The sequence below is a fragment of the Hibiscus syriacus genome, unplaced genomic scaffold (assembly GCF_006381635.1).
Source record: "Hibiscus syriacus cultivar Baekdansim isolate YM2019G1 unplaced genomic scaffold, ASM638163v2 tig00018093_pilon, whole genome shotgun sequence".
Taxonomy (NCBI): Eukaryota; Viridiplantae; Streptophyta; class Magnoliopsida; order Malvales; family Malvaceae; genus Hibiscus; species Hibiscus syriacus.
This window is the reverse complement of record NW_024062429.1, coordinates 239298-258171: the sequence shown is the minus strand read 5'-3', so window position 1 is coordinate 258171 and position 18874 is coordinate 239298. Positions and strand designations below refer to the sequence as shown.

Genomic DNA, 18874 nt, shown 5'->3' with positions numbered 1-18874 from the left:
CTAGTTATATATTTTATCAATTACGTATAATTTTTATTTTATCAAATGGTGGCACTTGCCACTAGTGGTTTGTGTCACGACACATTTCACTATTTAATTGATGGATTAAATTTATTTAATTAAATTAAAATTATGATTAAATTGATAGAATACATATGTAATATGGATTAAATATGTGATTATACAAAAGTTATTAATTGTCACGTTTAGTTCCTCCGTCGAATGTTAACGGTGAATGATTTAATTAACATCATACAAATAAATAAATAGTATGATTGATAAGATTAAAAGATCAGTAATCATATTAGAATCACTCTATAATTAAGTTGTGATAAGTGTATCACTAAAAACGATGACTAAAAACCTTCTTTATTCATAGTGATCCATGTCCATCCATCTTACATGAGGATTATTTAAATACATACTCAATCGAAGGGACAATTTTCACTTATTTAAAGCATCTTCTGATTGTTTTAGCTGGAAACCCAAACGAGGGTATCTCTAAGAATGAAATGGCAAATAGGCTGAGTTCCAGGCTTGACTTTGAGAATCCGAAATGCCATGTGGTTAGGGTTCCAAGCCGAAGTATCTCTGTGACAGACAGCTAAAGCATCGGCTTTCGTCCCATCTTTGCCCACCAATGGGACCTTATAAAGTGTTGTTTTGTTGATCGAATGGCACGAAAACACAGCGCCTGGATACTTCTTCTTGTGGCAGAGAAGCTCATTTTCCCCCACGTTTCGCATTCCCTTGGTGATTATAAACAACGAGTTCTTCGTCTCTTTCGAGAGCTCGTTCGACAGAAGCTGGACTTGTTTCCCGAGCTTTGAAATGCTTAAATCCACGAAGGACACTAATGAAGTGGCGCAGAACCTTTGTTCTCCCTTCATGGCTACTCTCTCACAACCTCCGATTGTTTTGTTCATGGCGTTGGCTGCCCTTGTTCCAGGTTTTACGGAGAAGTGGTTCAAGATTTCTGGCAATTTGTCGCTTGAAAAAGGTATTGATTTGGCAACTCGGTCGTGTAAAAATGGAGTTTTGTTGCTTATTATTAGACCGGGTAAATTCACCAGCTTACCGGAGCGAAGATCCCTTTGGAAGAAGTAAACCGTTTCATGGACTGAATTCATGTTATTGTCCACGTTGAAGTTGTTGATGTTCCCTGAATGTTATTACAGTTATTCTATTGATCGGATTAAGATTTACTTCATAAAATAAATTTGAACTCAGATATATAATGATTTTAAAATGATAATTAAACCTTTATATTCTCTGAGTGGTTTTCCGTTCCAAAGATCAAAGTCGAAAAATTCCGGCACATTGTCATCGTTCCAATCATATTTCTTTGTCAGAGCAGATGGATCTGCATGTCCCAAAATAACTTGTAACGTTAATCTCGGTGCTTCGATATGAATCTAAACTCATACTTTAGGAAAATGATTATTAATCAAATTTGACGATTGCACGGGCACAACTAAGATAATATAAATTTATTTTCGGATTTTTTATTTCGATGATCTTCGTTAAAATCATCACTCGACTCGTTATTTATAAATTATCACTACAATCAGAACTCGAATCATGCAAATAAAAAGGGTTTAAAATTTGAATACAAACCATGTGGCGGTAGGATATCTTTCAATGACTTTGGCATTGGATTGTTTGGGAACACTGATTTCCAATAAGCTTCCTCGGGCACAGCTTCATGGCTCCCAGCAAATACAATCTGAATATAAATATATGAGAATTTTCTGAATATATATTAAACTATATACGTGACAAAAAAAAATTACATTTTAAGAATTAAAACTCACATTGAATAAAGTGAAGGCGAGAAGAAAATAAAATGTCATTGAAAATAGAACAAAAGGGTGATTTAGTGTTTGGACAGAGAGGGTTTAGTACGAAGAATGGAGCGCCGAGTTACATATATTTATACCCATTCATGAAAGCATATTCGTTGTAGGTACTAAAGTCAACTTTCATTGGAATTCTCGGCATTTATTTGTCTTAGAATTTGTATGGCAAGAGATTAGGTATTTTTATTTTGGCCTCATATAAAAATCTATTTTTAACCAACAACTCGTTGGTCTAGTGGGATGAGCCACTAGATTTCTTAAGTAATCTCAAGAGTTCGAATCCTGACGTTTGCGTATAGAGCAAACTGGGTTGGAAGGGTCACCCCCATAATGGGCCTCTGCAAAACCTGATCTGAATTAGTCGATCCATGGATCAGATACTAATGATTAATTCATAAAAAAGTGATTTCTAATATTTGATAAATTAATTATTTTAACATTCTTTTGAGGCTTAAACGTCAAAAAGGTGCCCAATGAATGCCTTTTTTCCAGTTTGCTAATTAATATTTTTTTCGTTCTTAATTGGTGTCTGACGTTTCATTCCGTAATTCAATTTGGGTCAGACAGTGACCGACAGTTAAATTTGGCCGTTAAGCGTCACGTGTCACAACCTGATAATTTTTACATATTTTTATCAATAATAAATTTTAAATAATAATTAGTCAAAATTAAAAAAATTAACCAAAAAAGTCCATATTTGACATATTTTATGGGATAGATGGAGTCTATTATTGTAATTTTTCACATTACCTTATGCGACTCCCTCTATATATAGTTATATACACATACCACTGTGTTGTTGAACATACCTCACTTGCTCGTTGCGCACCCTTCCCGACGACAAAGTCGAGCGCCTCTACGGCCTCGGCCCCGTCTGCAAATTCTTTACCAAGGACGAGGATGGTGTCTCTATTTCCTCACTATGTGTATTGAATCATGAGAAGCTCGTTGTTGATACCTGGTACTGCTTGAACGATGTGGTGCTGAAGGTGGATATCCGTTCCACAAGTTGCATGGCAAGAGCTTGTTTGAGTACGTACGGTGGCACGGATCCGAGGTTCTCCATGGTTTCCATAGGGCAATGTCGGACCACTCTACCATTTACCATGAAGAAGATCCTCGAGACGTACGATGGTTTCGAGGGAATAAATACTCTCGTCAATGTCGGCGGCAGTATCGGTGCTTCGATTAGTATGATCGTCTCCAAGTACCCGACTATAAAGGGCATCAACTTCGATTTGCCTCACATCATTAAGAATGCTCCTAGTTATCCCGGTATGGCACTATCCATACTAAAATTTTGTATCCGTCTTTGCATGTTTCTAATACGAGGTTATTAATGTAGGCGTGGAACACGTCGGTGGAGACATGTTTGCAAGTGATCCGAAAGGAGATGCCATTTTCATGAAGGTTAGTTCAATTAACATATAATCAAACTCCGATGAACCCTAATCCGCAAGTGATCCCGGTGTGACTTATGTACTTATCATACCATGTTATTCTTCTCTTTGACATAATTTTAATGCAACCTAACAATCAAATGCTTTATTTATTTCATAATTAACACACTATCAAGAACATTATAATAATATATAGATAATACATTTTTTTAATTGAAGTAACTGATGTAAATTAATATTATCTTGATTATGGACGTAAATGAACCGATAAGATTGTGCTCGTGTTTGTTTGTTTATTTTTAAATATGTACATGTTCGTTTCGTGTTCATTTATTTATTTTTAAAAGTGTTTGTGTTCGTTTATTTATTGTTCGTGAACATGTCCGTTTAATGTTTCGCGGACATATTCAACTATATATTCGGGAACATGTTCATTTAATGTTCACAAAAATCTTCATTTAACATTCACAAACATATTCGTTTAATGTTTGTGGACATATTCACTTATTTATTAATAAACATATTCATTTAATGTTCACAAACATTGTTTAATATTCGTTTATATATTGAATTTTAGTTTTTATCCTTCCATTTTCAATCTAAGGAAAAATGGTAAAATACCAATAGTGCTTAAACTTCTTGAGATTCATTTTAAAACTCTAAATTTCACCATGTATTTAATTAAGTCACTATCTAATAATTAAAATGCAAAAAATCAGATAGTATTACAAAGCAGCTCAAACTGATATATTACAGTTTGAATGTGTTCCATTCTGACTATGTTGTTCTCGATCCCGAACATGCTCGAGAACTGAGAGCCGGAAGCAAACAAAAGCAAGTGAATCCACACCGGAGGAAGAAATGCTTCTGTTAAAGATCACATTTTACTCACACGATCCCGTTGTCTTTCTGTTCCGGTTTCTCAACGTCAATCCTGTAGAACTCCAGCATTTCTTCTTCCACCGGATGAGTCTTGCCTACTATGACCAGGCAATGGAGAGGTTCGCCGAAATCAGCAGTCCGGAGTTGTCTCATCGTTCCTGCAACAATCTTCTGATCCTCGCTTCCCAACCGAGCAAACCCAACACATTCCGTATCTTCGTCGTATGCTGGAAGGCAACACATGAATAAATACGCTTAGCTGAACTGTTACTTCATATACCTCTCTGTATTTCCCTAAACATGGGTTAAGTTGAAAACATAACAAGTATCTTTTCACGCATATTACAACATAAAATACCAGTATAGATTAAGCTAGTCTTATTCGGACTTAGGTGTGAATATCGGATAGGATACAGATACTTATCCAACATGGGTATATTCAATCTTTTGAAGTTTCTACATGTAAATTTAAGGTCGTTGGAGGGTCATTCCCCGCTCACCAGATTTACCATGCTTTTGCTCAACCTCCAAGAGCTGATCAATGGCAATGTTTATTGTCATGAATCTCGGTGGTTCGTATTGCTTTTTCCCCCTGAAAATATACAAGGCAAAACGAGGATATATAATCAGTCGAAAGCAACGGCAGATATCGAAATGCAAGTATCAAAAGGGATAAAAAAACAGTAGAAGCTACAACATCTAAACAGACCTGCACAAAGATTCCAATGTTGGTTCCTTTACACGAATATCTGCAGAAAGAAGGGAAATGAACTGATTTATGATTCCCGAATCGGGCAAGAGTATACAATAGTATCCCATTTTATAAGGCCTATTAAGTCTATTATAGTCTCTAGTAGATAACTGGAGCAACACTCGGATCCATAACGAAATGGAGAAGACAAAAAAGATGTGCACCGACGTGCTATGCTCGGCAACATGTTTGAGCTTAAGAGAAATAACTCCTACATAATCATATATAGCAGATATAAAGCATACTAAAGTTACATAATGCTGCATGTTCAAGTGACAAATAGTGAAATATGAGAAAATGCAATTAAAAACCTTAAATTAGAGTTAGTGTAAAGCAACATCACCTAAAAGGCAGAGTGTGTGCAATCCGAGATTCCGATTTCTTTCGATTTTCTCATGAAAGCTATCCGGCCTCCATGTTTCGGTGAAAAACGGTATTGAAACTGTCTCCCCGTAACGGTATAGCTGCAAGCCACAAATTCCAATTGCATTCATCACGGATGCATTGTGAACTACCTTGACATCAACCCCCAATGTCTTTGCTCTAACAACAAGATCCGTGTGCGTCGTGGCTCTACAATTTTCTCAATCAAAAGACTAATGAGAAAGCAAAGCAACTAAGAGAAAGATTTTGAGGTGACTAAAGAATAACAACGTAATCGAAGCTCAAGACATGGAGAAACTCCAAGGAAAGAAAAGACCAAGATTATATTCCCGCACACCATGTTCGACCAGGCTCAATCCCGATACTTAAACTAAGTACGGTTTCATCCAGATAAAAATATTTCATTATAAAAATAAAAGAAAGTATGGTAATTACCCAAAAGGATCGCCGACAACAAGGAAAGCAACATCAGATCCCTGAGCCTCTGATAGAATATTGTCTACTTTTTCTTCAACCGTTTCTCTATCTGCAAGTATAATTGGTTTCCCATACAATTTCTCCTGACATTTTAAAAATTCTAGCACAAGTGAAAATTATGAGATTCAAAAGATTCGGAAACTTATCAGGAAAAGAATTATTTTTAGTACCAGAGTGGATAGACCATCTGTAGAAAGACCGAAGGATAGAAGAGATGTATAGGCCTCAATGTACACCTTCTCACATTTCTTCACTGCATCTAAACCTCTTAGAGTAATGTCCCTTTCGTCCCCTAATCCAAGGCCTATAATGTATAACATCTGTGTAGACGGGGAAAAGGGTTAAGAATCGAACTACTAACATCAATATACAGATCTATCAATTTCATTCTCACACTAGCAAATTTCATACCGAAACATCCTTCACCATAAAATTCAAAAAAGGTATAGCGAACTGCAATTATAAATCATCAAAGCCAAGTATTGTAAGCATCAAAAGAGAAATAGAACTGCTCAAACAACATTCTAACACAAAATTTCAGCCACAAATGCTTTAATATCTCCAAAGTTGAAAAATACATAACTCAAAAATCTACATAGAACTTGGCCAATACGGATTCAACGTCCGACAATAGAGTCAAAACCAAATCATAACAATTCCTACTAGAAAACCCATCATTTTTACAGCAAAAACATCAATAATCTATCCTCAATAACCCAAATGAAGCAGCCAAATCATTAACAATTCCAACTCGAAAACCCAAAAAAAAGTTATACCCATCGCATTATTATAAGAGGACGAAACGGGTGTTTTTTTTCTTTCAAGAAGCTCAACTCCCATCTTATTATCTTATAGAGAGGTTCAATGAAAAATCTCAGTAAAAGAAAACACCCAAAGCACAAAAGAACTGAACTTAGCTCACAATTTAATAAAATACACATGAAGCTAAATGATAGAGAATTATCTTCACCTGAACTGTAGAAGAGAAGCTTGACCAACAAGAGAAGCTGACAAACCAAAGAAAGAGCGAAAGGCGAGGAAGCTCCGCTTTCTGGCGGCTTTTTCAATTTTTCGCAGTGTTTTCTCTTAGGGGTTTTCTCTCTCTTTTAGACTAGGTTTTAATACTTGAATTTGCACTTGTACTATTGGTTAATAATCACTATGCTACTTCCAATTATTATTTTTAATCACTTTGGTACTTATACTCACATGTCTTATTGTTTTTAATTTTTTTATTGATCGAATTTAGATTTCGGATTTGTATTAGAGTTGATGTGCCTAAATTTAATTTTAAATTAAATTATAGTATAGAGATAAATCAATTTGTATAATTCTTTACAAAATTTTAATTAATTATGTCATGGTAAGAAATTGCATCACATCAGTTAAGGTGACAAATGACCCTTTTAAATTAATTATGGAAATAAAGTCAGATATCAGACAAACTTGCTATAATTAAGAATTACTAATGAAGAATTCCATCATTAAAGAAAAAAAATGATATATTGGTCCTGATAATTAGCTAGTTAATTTACAACCGAGTAAGAAATGATAAGCCATCCGCCCACAAAACCAGATATTTGTATATTTTTAATATTTAAATAATAATCTTTAGTCACGAACCAAACGATATTAGTGATAAAAAAATTTATCGTTCTTCTTTGAAATTTTGGATTCAAGCATTAGAAAGAGCATTGGAATGAACGTTTAATGTCAAATACTTTATAATTATCTTATATGTATCTCATATTAATAAAAAATAATGATAATCTTCAGGTTTAAAATTCCAGTTAGAATTTTTAACCTTAGGTATTTTTTTTTGCTACTAATATTTTTTTATCTTTGAGATCAAAGCCAATATCAATTTTAATGTTAGTTATTGATTGTTGATATTAATTATTTATTATTAGTATTGTATCATATTGTTTTTTATTAATAATTCTACCATTATGACAAAACTTTTTTAATGTTTTTATGGTACGTTTCACTCTGTCTTCTAGTACGTTTTCGGTTGTTTGATTGTTATTTTTATTTATCCTTTTTCTCAGGGTTTGATTTAATATAACCACGACCGATTAACATAGCGCTTATTTATCATTATGTTGATATTCCCTGCTTTGGATCATCGAATTAGATTTAGATACATAATTTACGTTCGTGGATAATTTTCTCATGTTGCTCGATTTTGATTTGCATTTTGTTGTTAGCCTTTAAATGAATTGATCCCCTTTTATAATTCGTTTATCGATGCATCCAAATCTGTTTATATTATGTGTTTAGTTCGATGTTGTAGCTGTAAGCTTTCATTATAACTTGAATATTTTTTTTATTTAGTAAAACTAGTGGCTTGTATCTTGTCAACAAAATTATTTAATTTATTTTAAATTCATGTAAACTACACTCATGACTATTCAATTAAACCATTTGCTGTTAGCATTTGATAGAAGAGCTAACGTGACAGTTGATTAAATTAATATAATTATATATTCAGCTCTTATTACTTATTTATTTCATCAATTTGGTTCTATTTTTAATTTAATTCAATAAATTATATCATTCAATCAGATAGTGACACATTGTCACTAGACATGAAAACTGACATGTCTTTATCATACATGTGTCATCATCTTATTATAATATTAATTTATTGAATTAAATCAAACTTTGGACTAAATTGATATAAAGTGTAAATAAAAAAGATTAAACATATAATTATATTAATTTACTAACTATCACGTTGACTCATCGGTCAAATGTTAATGATAGATAGTTGGATATATATTTGGCACCATTTAAATAATTAAGTTTAAATGACAAAATTAAAAGGATTAATGATCAGATTAAAACCCTTTAAAATTAAGTGATCACAATTATAGCTTACCCTTAAATTTATTTATTTTACATTCTTAAATTTGAACCCGACCTCTTAATAAATTTTAAATAAAATATAAAAATTCTAATATTCAAGGACGAACTAGGATTGGTACATCACATTCTTTTTTCTTCAAATAGGTTTAGAGATTTTTTTTTAAAACTAAAAGATATTTAAACGTTGGAGCTAATGAGGCTTGACCATAGGTACTGCCTTCTAACTGAATCAAAGATTGAATCTCCTCTAAGGGTCTGTGTATACGAGATGCTCCTGTGTTTCCATCATACCATACGGTCTGCAATGAGATCCTTAACAATAATAAAGCCTATCATTCCTTTCAAAAAAATAATAATAATTTAGATACTTAACAAATTTAAGTATTGGATCAATTATATTTATGTCAATAAATTATAAGTTTAAATACTTAATATTTTTTAATTCTAGTAATTCAATCCTTTCAATATTGTATCCCAGCTCTTGCTGGTATTAAACACCATCAAACCAAAATCTAAGCAATGGTCAGTTCATAGTCATCAAACCAAAAACTCCATCACTCGCAACAAGCATTAATCATATATATATAACACAAAATTCTGAAAAAAATAACAAAAACTCAAAGCTTATGATTTATATGCAAACCGTAAGAGTGATTGGCTTCAAATTTCAATAGTATATCACAAAAATAAATGAAAAGAAAAGAGCAGAAAATCGAAGGAAAAAGTTGCTCCAGAATCATCTATTATGCAAAGGATTTGGACCTGTATGAACTTTTCTCTTTTCATCACCAACGACTTCATCTTCATAACCTCGATTTGATGCTTCAAATCCACCATTAACAGGCATAAATTCTCGAGAAGAAGAAGCTGCAACGGGCTCGAACAAGCTCGAAGAAGAAGAAGAAGATTCCAAGTGAGCAAACAACAAAAGAAGAAACAGAAGGAAGCAAAGGAGCTTTCTGCTGGAACACATCATCTCATCCAGGGGGATTAATCATCAACAAGCCGATGTCTTTTTCCCTTTTGAAAAAAACTAACTGGTAACCCTCCGCAAGGGGTACTACAAACACAGCCTTAAATGTGTTTTGTTTTAAGTGTTTGAGGTGCCAGGGCCTTGGAGTTTGAGCTCTGAAAATGAAACAACTTGACAATATTAGGGAGGGGGAGAGAGTCAAAATGCATAGGTTTTGGTGATGAAAATGAAGGAGTTTGGGGTTGGAATTTGGAGAGTGATGATTTGAGAGGCCATTCAGCTTCTCTGCTTTACCTGGGAAATCAAAATCTGTGTATGAACCACAGAGCAAATGGGTTGGAGACTTGGCTGTGATTTTTGTTGCTTTATAATTCAAGTGTTGGATGTCGTGGTAAAGTGCAAAAATACTGTGGGAATGAAATTTTAAGGGTAAAATATAAATAGTAGTAATAAAATAAGAATTTTAAAGTTTTATTTTGATTAATCTTAATCGACTCGAGTCGTACATCTAATTTTGTTGGATGAGTTTTCTAACGAGGATTTTCTACATATACAAGCACTCGAACTCAATATATATTTAAGCGATATCAAATTGCTTACCTCTTAAATCAACCCTTGTCGGTGGAATCATAATTTCATTGTTAGGGATTGTAACTTAAATTTTATTTTATCTAAATTTCTTTAAAGAATTTGTATTTAAATCAACCTGTTCAGGTTTTTGTCCTTTTGATTTGTGATCAAGTGTTTATTATTATCCTCCTAGTTACGTAATATTAATTGTTAAGTTATCAATTTAGAAATTAAAAAATAGAGTTAAATGTCTATGTTGTCCAAATTTAAATTGAAATAACTTAAAAAATATTTAAATTTAAAAATAACAAATTGAGGCTTAATTTATTTAGATTCAAAATTAAGAAAACCTAAAAATAAAATTTAGCACACAAAAAAATTGAGAAGCCAAAGCTTGATGTTTCTATTTTGGAAACTAATATCGCTTCGGAACAAAAGGTACTAAAAAAGCAATTACACCTAAAATATTAGGGTACCAGTACAACTACCATCTAGCTATGGACATGGGTCAAGTTGGCTCGAGTTTCTAATAAATTTAACTTGAATTGATTCAAGTTTAAGAATGCTCCACTTGACTTATTTTTGGAAATAAAACTCACATTCGATCCAATCCAATATGAATACATATATATGAAATCTCATTTTTCATTCAATAGAATAAAAATGTAATTTAAAAATATATATGAAGATGAATATTATTGTAATTATCTTTAAAATATATATAAAAAATAATTATATTATTATCTCAAGTCGGATCACGAGGTTTTTATCTTAAATCTGACTTGATATCATCTTAAAAAAATAAACTCGACTTAAATTCAAATTTACAAAAACAATCAATCTTATAAAATCAGCTTAAATCAAAACTCGTCGATATTATATCCCTACTCCCACCATACATGTGACTTAATTTTTTTTTTGGTTGTCCTCCCGATTCCAACTCTTTGCCCTAATTAATCCGGACCGACCTGCATCACACACCTGATTTTGGTAGGTGACTCTCCCAACAGAGAATTTTTGCATACACACAGACTCAAACCTAAGACCTTACTTAAACAGAATCAAGTTGCTTACAACTCGAACTAACACCGTTGATCATTGCATTAAATTTTTAGTAAAACACGTTATACTTCTAAACAAAGAACTCTTTGAAAAATAATTATGAATCTTAAATATAAATTGTATAATAATAAATAATGACATTAATTTATATTTATGATTACGAATTATATGTAAAGATTTGTTTAAAAAATTACAATATAAAGATAAAAAGGTCCATCAATCTTTATTCCAACCTCATCATTTCACCCCTTTCTTCTCATTCTCTTTGTCTTCCTCCCCATCATTGCTTAAGACTTTAATTTCTCTTCTTTTTTTTTGATAATTCAAAGTTTTTATTATCTAAAATAACACAGTCATGCTACAACCAATCAACCAATCAACAAAAACAAAACAACCTAATTACAAACAAATGATTGGTTAGACTATACTCCAATCATTACAAAGGTTAAAGTTAGTATTATCAAGTCTGTTAATAGTTTTGTCCCTAAGTCGGATACCAATAATTTCAATGATGTCTTTAAGAATAGCGTCAATAACCCGATAACGATCTTGAAACGTTCTCTGGTTCCGTTCCTGCCATAAGTAATAGATGAAAGCATTCCACGAGATCTTCAAAATGGTGGTAAGGACTTCCCTTTCCAAGTTAACTAGCTCGAGAGACCATTTCTTCCCATGTCAAAATATTATGATTCATCCCGTTCAAGTTTAAGATAGATTTCCATAGACGAACAACCATGGAGCAGCTGGAAAATAGATGGTCTCTAGTTTCCTGGTGTAAGTTGCAATTAACACAAAGACCATCCGTGGAAATTATCATTCTTTGTAACTGATCTTTGGTTAGTAACCTGTTCAAAATGGTCATCCAAGTGATTAAACTATGTTTTGGTATATGCATAGGGTACCAAATGAGGCGATGCCAAGTTACTTTCTGCCCTTGCAACCGAATGTTGTCCCATATTTCCTTTGTCCGCAGCAAACCAGCAGAAATAAGAGGAAAAGTAATATGTCTTAGCTTTAAAATCCTTCTAAAACCAAACTAACATTAGTTCCAGGTTCGAATTGCCAGAAGTCCTGCTCTTTAAGGATATAATTTTGTAGCCATGCAACCCAGAGTAAGCCATCACCAGTAAGAATTTTTTTTATAAGGCTAATAATACAAGCTCTGTTCCAAATGGAGATATTAATCAGTCCTAGGCCTCCTTCAGACTTCGTACGGCAAATGTTATCCCAACTTACCTGAGCACCGGCTACTGGCTTGTCTTCTCCTTTTCAGAAATACCATGAGCAAAACTGGTCCACGATTTTTAAGATCGAGGCTGGGAGGGCAAGTTGTATGCACCAGAAATTACTAATATTGAACAAAACAGACCGTATTAATTTCTTTTGGCTTTGGGGAGAAGTTTGCTTTTAGCAGCGAAATTCCAATAATTACTGTTCCAAATTTGCATGCCCTTTTCCTATTCTTCTTGTCTCGTTTCTAGGGGTGTTTATCGAGCGAATAAATCTTGAATTAAACAGTATTCAACTCATACTCGTTAAAAGTTTTTGTTGCTCGACTCGTTACTAGTTAAATTTTATTCGACTTTTGTTCGTTAAAAAAATTTGTTGCTCGACTCGTTGCTCATTAAGCTTTGCTCACCTCATCACTCTTTAAGCTCGTCAATTTTTTTTATTTACCTACTAATACTATATAAAACTTAGTATATACATAAATTAATAAATTTAACCCAAAATTTATCAAAAGACTGTATTAAATAAATTCAAAATCTAAACACCAAAATAATAATACATAAATATATTAAAATAATAAATAGAGTTTAATTTTTGGGTGTAGTAAAACAATAATTATTAATTAATAACTAGTGTTTTTAATTATTTATTAGAAAATTAATAGATTAGTAATTTATCATCTTTTTATCATCTATTTGTAAATTAATAATTTTTTGAATGAAATAAATTTTTAAGATAACTACTAAATAGTTATAAAAAATTAACAAATTGCTCACAAACTTATCGAGTCGAGTAGAACTTTGCTCCACTAAGCTTGTTAAAGTTTTGAATCAAACTCGAATTCGAATCGAGTAGACTCGAGTTGAACTTTTGTAGAGTTTTGACCTAATTAAATTCAAGTTGCTCCCGTATTGCTCAACTCATTAACCACTTTACTCATTTATCTATTTCTTGCTTTGTCATTTGACATAATTTATGACCCTTGGTAAATTTATTTCTTTTAAAAGTAAAAAATACAACAATATTGTATAAAGTGAACTGATATAAACTTAAAATTTTTATCTGAACTTATCAAATGATCTTAATGATAAAAGAAAATATTATTTTCTTTAGAGATTCTACTTAAACAATGATATGTAATCTAATTTATTTTTTCACCAAACGAATTATATTGTAAATTTTAAATTAAGTTTAAATACACCCACTACTCTTGATAGTGCATAATTTGAGGGTATGGGCAGCGGTGGATGTACATTTAACTTAGGGTGTACACATGCCTATTTTGGAATTTAATTTTTTTATGTTAGTTATTCATTTTATTAAATATGTCTATTCTAAAATTTTACTTGTGTTTATTCTATACAAATTTTTTTCGTTATTAATAATATATATATATATATATCCACCCTAAATAATATTTATGAATATGTCAAAAGAGAGAAAAGGGTGGCCTCGTCACCTTTTAATCGTTCATTCCAATTTGTGCTACTTTTTGTTATCTTTTATTTAACTGGTCAAACACCATATGCTGCTCTTACCATCCCATATCATCATTCTCATATCTGATATCTCAATTCACCATCATTATTAGCCATGTAATTACACCCATCAAGCCTTGATTTTTTTCACCTTTACTCATTGGTAATGTCCCCACAATAAAATTTACATCGATATAAATTCCAATACGAATATAAGAGTACGATGTCATTGTGCGCTCATGATGTTCTACTGATATTTTTATTGAACTTTTTATTGATTGTAGTTGAATTCGACTGATTTATTTATCGATTTATTGCTAGTGATGTTGTGATTACAGACTTAATAAATTTTATAAATATAAATATCAATAAAAAAAAGAAGTTTAAAGATGTTATGAATTGTTTCATATACTTCTTAGTGATCTTGACTGTCTTGCGAAGAAAGCCAATTCTTACGTTATGAGAAACTAGTGTTGCTTATATATATATATATATATAATTTTCAATATTTGGCCTACAAATCCTCCGAACCTTTGAATCTCCGAGCACGAATGGATGCTCCGTCTCGTGAGGATTGTATCTCCAACACCCCACCGGCACAACAGGATGCTGCATCTCCGGAGTCTATGGGAGCATCATGTAAGAGTAACAAGCCTAACATTGGAACGGACTATGCCGTCCCATGGAGGAGGTTCAAGAGACGTACTACATTGGTAAAGAATTGGGAAGGGGACAGTTTGGGGTCACATACGTGTGTACACACAAGGCCACGGGTGAGCAATTCGTCTGCAGGACGATAACCAAGAGGAAACTCGTGAACAAGGAAGACATCGAGGATGTTAGGAGGGAAGTGCAGATCATGCGCCACTTGATGGGGCAGCCTAACATCGTCGAGCGTGCAGCGGCTTCGTTGATAAGAATCATTGTTCAAATCGTTGATACATGCCATTCTAGGGGGGGTCCATAGGAATCTCAAGCCTAAGAATTTCCTATTGTTGAACCAAGAGGAAAATTCCCCGCTCAAAGCCACGGATTTCGATTTATCACTCTTTTACAAGACAGGTAAACATTTCGAAAAATTGAAAACCATTACTAGACTCGAACCTGATAATGCCTGATTTTGGTATAGGTGATGTATTTAAGGATGTCGTCGGTAGTGCATATTATATGGCACCGGAAGTATTGCAGATAAAATATGGACCGAAGCTGATATATGGAGCATTGGAGTTATGTTGTATATTCTTCTATCAGGTGTTCCACCCTTTTGGGAAGGTAAATAGCTATATATATATACACACACATACACATACACATACACATTTCTTGAAGCATCAAGCTGAGTGATTGTTTCCGATGTATAAAGAAAACAAAAGTAGTACCTTCCAAGCGATTTTACGCGGCAACATCGATTTTACGAGTGATCCATAGCCTTCAATTTCACCTGAAGAAGGATTTTGTTAAGAAAATGCTTACCTTGGATCCCAAGCAAGGGTTTACAACCCAACAAGTTCTAAGTAAGATGCTTCTTTTTTTAATATTTAAGGTCACTATTCATGACCGTGATAAATGTAATGCGACCGAAAAATACTTCGCCCGATGGCATGCTTCTAACAGAGTGTATAGCCACCAGCAGGTCCTCCGTGGATCAAAGAGGACGGTGAAGCGCCCAATATGCCTCTCAACAACGAAGTTCTAGTCGGGCTCAAACAGTTCAAAGCAATGAACAATTTCAAGAAGGTGGCTTTACGGTTCATCGCAGGCCAGGCTGTTTATCCGAGGAAGAAATCCAGGGTTAAAGGAGATGTTCAAGGGCATGGATACCGATAAGAGCGGGACGATAACACTCGAGGAATTGGAACAAGGCCTTACGAAGCAAGGAACGAAGCTAACCGAATACGAAATTAAACAATTAATGGAGGCAGTGAGTTTTGTATCCAAAAGATTCAAAAACACAAAATATATGACATCTTTTTCGTAGTCACTCATATATTTTTTTTTAAAAAGGCAGACGCAGATGACAATGGAACCATATACTACGAGGAGTTCATCACGGCCACTATACATATGAACCGAATGGATCGAGAATAACATTTGTACAAAGCCTTCCAACATTTCCACACAGACAACAACGGGTAATTATAGTAATAAAATCTGAGATTTAAGTATCGATACCTATTGCGATCTATTACGATGCCGGTATTTACCATTATCGACATGCGCACTTTCACGTACATCACGACGGAAGAGCTAAAACAAGCTCTACATGAATATGGCATGCATGACGGCAAAGACATCAAGGAAATCATTTCGGAAGCCGACTCCGACAATGTACGCAATACATACAGGCTTGCATGCATATATACATAAAAATTGACATATATATTTTTTGTTACAGGATGGAAAGATAAATTATGATAAATTTGTGGCAATGGTGAGAAAAGAAAATCCTGAGGCATATGCAAGTGACGATGTATTAGTAGAAAGAATCTAATAATGATTGTAATTTTTGGTAGGAGACTTATCTTACTAATTCATTAATGTCAAAATTCACATTAGAAAATTTTGAATTTCTCAAAATATTTTTAAAATTCACAAAAATAAAAATGGCATACCTAGAAACTAGCTCATTGAATACAAATAACATACCTAGAAGCTAGCCTCATTGAATAACCATATAGGAGGATATTGATACATAAAAACGTCAAACATTTCATGAAAATCCAATCTTATATGAAAAAAGAGAGAGAGTGAAATACAAATATTTTGTGCTAATCTTGTTGCAAACGACGACTGATGATGAGCGACAACAGATCAACAACAACAATCAGAGGAATTGATGGTTTTATGCCAAAAAATTGAGGAAGAAAGAATCATGTTTTCACACTGTTAACGATTGAGTGACTTAATGCTCTAATTCAAATAAAAATTTAAAATTCTAATTCAATTTAAATATTTTAAAGTTTTATGCTCAAATCAATACATTATCTAAAGTTCAAATGGTGTAGTACCTCATAATAATTTAGCATTTCATTATATTAATTGATATAAAAAACTTACATTTCATGCATCATTTAACCATAAAACTACTAATTGAAGTTAGAAAAATATTTCTTAATTTATTTATTTTTGCACAGGCTCAAACATAAAATCTAGTTGTAAATAAAGATCATAAAACTAATTTTTAATTTTTGGAAAAAAATCTGAAAATATCTACAACAATAACGATATCTTAAAATATTTTCTAAAGAAACCAAAAATACAGATTAATAGTCTTAATTTTATTATCGGATATGGTGTTTATTCTATTTTTTGAATTTGTTGGTCAAATATTAACTTAATTTAGGCATCCACTTCACAGATGATTTATGTTATTAATTGCCTCTAATTTGTGACTGAAAATTCTATTAATTTAACTGGGTTGGGAAACTTTAATTCCCTGATTAATTATCGTATTTGATAATTAATCATCCCACAAACCATCCATGGCCAACCCAACAGAGGTAATCCTCCTCCTTTTTTCATGGTTTAATGGTAGGGAGAGGTTCAATCCGATCATTAAAGTTCGGTCCGAACCTCACCGTATCATGTTTTTTTATCAAAACTCAGTTTGTGTTTTTCTGTTTTGAAATTTAATCGACAGACGAATGAATGGATTTCGGTTCCTAGATTTGGAGATTGGGATAATAAAGATCAAGCATGTACCAACTATTCTATGGTTTTCTCACAAGCTCGAGCCAACAGGAAGCAACAAAAGGATGTTTGGCGAAGTCTAGGAAATGAAGTTGATTTAGCTGCTGCTTCATTAAGACATGACAACCAAGATTCTGTCACGGTCAGATTTTTCGCTGGTTTTTATTTTACCATTGTTTTATGTTCGTTATTATTATACTTGCATTATCATAAAATTATATACAACTGGACGAGTTTTTTAAGCAATTGATGTCACGACATTTCGTTGGCCAGAACAAAGCAAAGATTTCTGTTCTTGAATCAGGAAGGAGTGACGAGAAAGTCGTCGGAGAAACTGGTAATTCGATGTCAATGTCCCGAGGTCTGGCTGACAGGAAGCAACAAAAGACCATCGTTAGCCGGAGCCTAGGAAACGAGCAGGAGTATATGGCTGCTGCATCACTGCCTAATCAACCATTTCTTCGAATGGACGACGAAAACGATCCTGTTGCGGTAAGGCTTCGACTTACTTAATTTAGATTGTCTAGTTGACATATATGCGTGTACGTTTGTACGCAATTATATAGCTAAACAAAGAATGGATTGACAGAGCAAAAGAGGGACCCCGGTTCCCAAATTCGGAGGGTGGGATCGGAAAGCTCCCGGATCTATAAACTACACGATAGAGTTCTCGCAAGCTCGAGACACCAGGAAGCAACAAAAGGCCAACGTTGGGCTAAGCTTAGGAAACGACCGGGATTTCATGGCCGCCTCACTGCATCGATTGCAGCCTCCTGGACAAGACGATAACCAAAATACCACGGTGGCTGTAAGATCTCTGATTTCACATATACTGTAACAACATTTCGAGTAGGGATGACAGCGGAACATGTTTTGATATTGACAGAACAATACATGGGAGACTGTTTCCGATTTCGGAGGGTGGGATCGGATAGATCCCGAATTCGTCGCTGCTTTAATACCTCATCAACCATCGCCTTGTCAACTGCCTTGTCGACAAGGCAAGGATGATCATGTGTCCGTAAGATTTCAATTGAATTTGACACTAGCAGAACAAAGTTTCAAATTTTTTGATTTTGTGATCCCTAATGTCTGCCAAATGTGTTGATATTGCAGAAGAGAGAGAAGATCTTGACTTACATTAACTGTTGCATCAGAGGAAAGTCCAAGGGGAAATCTAATTTAAGATCATAATTTTATTCGAATCTCTCACTCTTTTGACATCTGTTTGGGAGAAAACAAAACCATGA

General features: G+C 33.5%; 2 protein-coding genes and 2 pseudogenes across 3 annotated transcripts; 2 read left to right on the top strand and 2 right to left on the bottom strand.

Moving 5' to 3' along the window:
* Positions 1 to 473: 473 nt before the first annotated feature.
* Positions 474 to 2666, bottom strand: LOC120209074 (BURP domain protein RD22-like). The gene is made up of 4 exons (XM_039208144.1): positions 2649 to 2666; positions 1618 to 1726; positions 1262 to 1363; positions 474 to 1162 (listed from the first exon to the last, which is right to left on the bottom strand). Exons 1-4 carry the CDS (start codon positions 2664 to 2666, stop codon positions 474 to 476), a joined length of 918 nt encoding a protein of 305 aa, XP_039064075.1.
* Positions 2667 to 2668: 2 nt separating this feature from the next.
* On the top strand, positions 2669 to 3290 carry LOC120209073 (annotated as a pseudogene).
* Positions 3291 to 3908: 618 nt separating this feature from the next.
* On the bottom strand, positions 3909 to 6816 carry LOC120209112 (probable diphthine methyl ester synthase). 2 transcript variants are annotated; one of them, XM_039208167.1, is made up of 7 exons: positions 6724 to 6816; positions 5924 to 6073; positions 5712 to 5836; positions 5236 to 5465; positions 4851 to 4890; positions 4642 to 4733; positions 3909 to 4368 (listed from the first exon to the last, which is right to left on the bottom strand). In XM_039208167.1, exons 2-7 carry the CDS (start codon positions 6071 to 6073, stop codon positions 4148 to 4150), a joined length of 858 nt encoding a protein of 285 aa, XP_039064098.1. In that variant the 5' UTR covers positions 6724 to 6816; the 3' UTR covers positions 3909 to 4147. The 2 variants fall into 2 exon arrangements, with proteins under 2 accessions (XP_039064098.1, XP_039064097.1); XM_039208166.1 differs by having other exon boundaries at positions 5924 to 6081; positions 6723 to 6798.
* Positions 6817 to 14485: 7669 nt separating this feature from the next.
* Positions 14486 to 16425, top strand: LOC120209072 (annotated as a pseudogene).
* The last annotated feature ends 2449 nt before the right edge of the window (positions 16426 to 18874 follow it).